Source organism: Dipodomys ordii, unplaced genomic scaffold (genome assembly GCF_000151885.1).
Source record: "Dipodomys ordii isolate 6190 unplaced genomic scaffold, Dord_2.0 Scaffold64, whole genome shotgun sequence".
Lineage (NCBI taxonomy): Eukaryota > Metazoa > Chordata > Mammalia > Rodentia > Heteromyidae > Dipodomys > Dipodomys ordii.
In genome coordinates, this window is record NW_012267280.1 from 4,585,124 (window position 1) to 4,588,679 (window position 3,556).

Consider the following 3,556-nt stretch of genomic DNA (forward strand, 5'->3'; position numbering starts at 1 on the left):
ATTCTGGGGCAGGAAAGGGATGGTTATTGTGGTCCAGCCTCAGCCCATCCATCCCGTCTCCCATGGGTAAGGAGACATTTCTCTCTCGTTCTCTGTCTCACTGGTTGCTGTGGAGTTCAAGCTGCAAGGCTCCGTAGCCCGCACCCTTGGCCTGAATGCAGACACTGGTAGCCTGCCAGGGCCTGGGGGCAAGGAGCCGGTCCCAGCTGGGCGAGGGAAGGGACCTGCAGTGTGCACCTGGGACCCCAGGGAGGCCATTTTCCATCTATGCTCCAGCCCATCGTGGGCCTGGGGTGCTGGCAGACATAGCTCCAGGGCCTAGGATGGGAGGCCCTCAGATACCTGGCAGAGGAAGCTGGTCCCCCATGCCACCCCCAGCACCGCTAGGCCAGTCCTGTGGCCCAGGTTGGGTGGCAGCAGTAGGGCTGGGCAGTGGCGGTGGGCTGCGCGTGGCCACTGGGCGTGGTGGGCCCTGAGCAGGAGGCCTGACGCTGGTCTGGCTTATGGGGCAGGAGGCGGTGGTGCAGTCACTGGCAGAGCGACCCCACCAGGGGTCACAGGAGCTCTGGCAACTGGCACGTACTTGGTGAACATACATGGCTGAGTGCCCAGGCCCTGTGGTCACACCACCCGTTGGATTCAGTTGACGAACCTCGGCCGACAGGCAGGGAAGCGGAGGGGGCCTAGGAGGGGGGCATGCCCGATGCGTTCTGCAGGGGGCGGGGACAGGAAGTCAGAGGGCATGAGGCTGCGGCCTGTGGCCTGGGCCTGCCCGGTCCTGCCCGCCCTGGGCCGCACACGCACTCTGCCCACCTCTGTCCCCTCCTCCACTCACCCTGGCACAGCCCCTCTGTGTCCCGCCGCACACACGCACTGCTGGTCACCTGGGGGCCTGGGGGCCGCCGTGTCATGTCCTCAGTCGTCCCGTAGAGCAGAAGTGTGTAGCGGTATAGTGTCCCTGGGCAGGGGATCCCGGTGGCACAGAGGGGAGGGGAAGCTATTGGCAAGTCTGGTCCAACCAGGTCCTGGGGCCATTGTCCTCAGCCATCCAGGACCCCAGATCATATGGAACAAAGCACCTACTATGTGCTGCTGGTCTGCCACTTCACTTCCCTGGAGGGTAACTGGACATTTCCCAGGGTCACTGCGTGCCTACTATGTGCCAGTGGCTAGAGCCTCTCCTTCCCTAGGGTAACTGCCCTGGAGAACTGTACACCTACTGTGTGCTGGGGGCCAGACCCTCCACCCTCCTGGGGTGTGCTACACACTCTGTGGCGCGCAGCCTCCGGGCGGCTCTCACCGGTGTTGAAATAGTAGCCCTTGTTCTCCAGGCCCAGGGTCCACAGGCCCTGGGGCGCCTCGTCCCAGTAGTGGGTAGACATAAAGATCCAGTTGTTGTAGCCCTTGCTGCTGACGTCCAGAGGTCTGGGGCAGGCAGTTAGGGGGGGAGGGGAGGGGAGAGGACAGCCTGGAAATGAGAGCTGGGCCCCACCATGGCACAGTCCCCTCCCGGGGGGGGGTGCTCTGGAGGGAGGCCCGCCTGTGCCCTGTACAGGCCTTGCCAGCAGGGTCCCGGCAGTGGGCGAAGGAGGCCCTGCCAGGCTGCACACCTGATGGCCACGAGAGTGGAGCGTGTGCCCATGGGGCTAGTGAGCGAGATCTCCAGGTCCCCCCGCCGGCTGTAGGACAAGGAGAGCTGCACCTGCACGTGCTCCAGCGAGTGGATCCCCCGGCGGCGGCCGGAGCAGGCCGACACATTCTTTTGTACGTGCATCCGCGGCAGGATGGGGCTGGGGGGGTGAGGACCTCCTGTTGGCCTGCTCGGTAGGGTGGGCGGCTGGACAAGGGGGGCTCCCCACCCTCCCCTGCGCAGGGATGATGATGGATGGGTGTGCGGGGAGGCCTGGGCCGCGCCCGGGGCGGGGCCTCGCTCACGTCGGGGCGTGGACAACCCTGATGACACATTTCTTCTGAGGCTTTGTGGGCAGCCACGTGCGAGCCAAGTCCACCAGCAGCCCGGCGTCCAGCAGCCCGTAGCCGTAGTGGTGGCTCACTGTGTGGAGGAGTGAGTGGCTGTCACACTTGGGGGGCATAGCCCCCCGGTCCCCTGCCTGGCTCCACCGCACCTTGGCGCCCCACACCGTTGACCCTCCAGTCCTCTGCCTGCAGCTGGGCGGGCTTGGATGCACGGACCACCAGGTGCTGCAGGTCCCTCCAAGACAGGAGAGGGCTGGGGGCGGAGAAGATGGATGAGTTGGATTCACCCCACAGGCAGGAAGGGCTTCTGGGTGTCATGGGGGAGCAGTCACCTACTTGGCCTCCAGAGCCAGGGCGATCATGCCTGCTGCCAGCGGGGCCGAGGCAGAGGTGCCGGTGTGCCTCTTTGTGCACTGGTGGTGCAGGTCCGTGGTGACCTGGGGAGCAGAGAGCGGCAGGGCTGGGGGGAGGGGGCAGTGGACAATGCAAATGTACAGGGATTAGCTCAAAAAGTACCAAGGGCTTTTCAGGTATTTAGGGTGGCCTGGCGCTAATGGCTCACGCCTGTCATCCTTACTACTCAGGGGGCTGAGTGCTGATGATCACAGTTCAAAGCCAGCCAAGGGCAGGAAAGCCTTTGAGACTCTTCTCTCCAATTAACCACCAGAAAACTGGCAGTGTTGATGTGGCTCTACAAGTGGTAGACTGCTGGCCTTGAGCAAAAGAGCTGAGACATGGGGCTGGGAAGGTGGCTCAGTGGTAGAGCACTTGCCTTGCATGCCTGAGGCCCTGGGTTCGATTCCCCAGCACCACATAAGCAAGAAGAAAAAAAGCCGGAAGTGGAGCTGTGGCTCAAGTGGGAGAGTGCTAGCCTTGAGCTGAAGAGCTGAGGGACAGCACCCAGGCTCAGAATTCAAGCCCCATGACCGGACCCAAAAAAAAAAAAAAGAGCTGAGGCAGTGCCTAGGCCCTGCGTTCAAGCCCCAGGACAGACAAAAATAAAATAAAGAGAATTAAGGAGAAAGGTACTGAAGATTACGCTTAGAAAGCACGAACATTAAGTTAAAAGGGGGAAAAAAGTGAATCGGGGGCTGAGTTTTAAAAGTCACAAAGACCATGAGGAAGCTGTCAGACAAAGGTCAGCGTCCTGAGCACTTGCCCAGATCATTCCCGCTTCTCCCCAGGAAGTATGCCCAGCCCAAGAGACACGGGGGAGTGAAGGCTGATGCTCCACCAGACTCTTGAGAGGTTGAGGAGGGCACGTGTGTCAGGCTAGGGACCAGTGTAGAGACTTTCTGGAGGTGAAGGCCATCAAGGACAGAGGGCAGGGCCTGAACAAGGCCGCCAAGCAGGAAGGATATATAAGGGGGGGACACGACTGGAGTCGTTTTTGTTCTGGCTGTCAGAGGTGGGCTGAAGTGGGGGGGGTGTTGAAGGCATACTGGAAGCGGTGGGGTGGGAAGCGTCTGGAAGGTGGGATCGGGTGCAAGGGGAGTGGTCTGCATCTGGCTGGTGGAGGTGGGGCGGGCAGGGCAGGGATTGGGTCGGGTGAAGAGGACCGGGCAGGTGGGGCGGGGCG

The 3,556-nt window shown here is 62.1% G+C and overlaps 1 protein-coding gene across 1 annotated transcript in view; it reads right to left on the minus strand.

Moving 5' to 3' along the window:
- Nucleotides 1-639: 639 nt before the first annotated feature.
- Nucleotides 640-3,556, minus strand: part of Pcsk4 (proprotein convertase subtilisin/kexin type 4) — a 10,628-nt gene continuing 7,711 nt past the window's right edge. The window contains exons 4-10 of the mRNA XM_013022694.1: nt 2,314-2,437; nt 2,127-2,230; nt 1,936-2,053; nt 1,611-1,790; nt 1,301-1,425; nt 836-958; nt 640-710 (exon numbers count right to left, since the gene is read on the minus strand). Of these exons, the coding sequence (XP_012878148.1) occupies nt 640-710; nt 836-958; nt 1,301-1,425; nt 1,611-1,790; nt 1,936-2,053; nt 2,127-2,230; nt 2,314-2,437 (845 nt within the window). The remainder of the gene's footprint in view (nt 711-835; nt 959-1,300; nt 1,426-1,610; nt 1,791-1,935; nt 2,054-2,126; nt 2,231-2,313; nt 2,438-3,556) is intronic.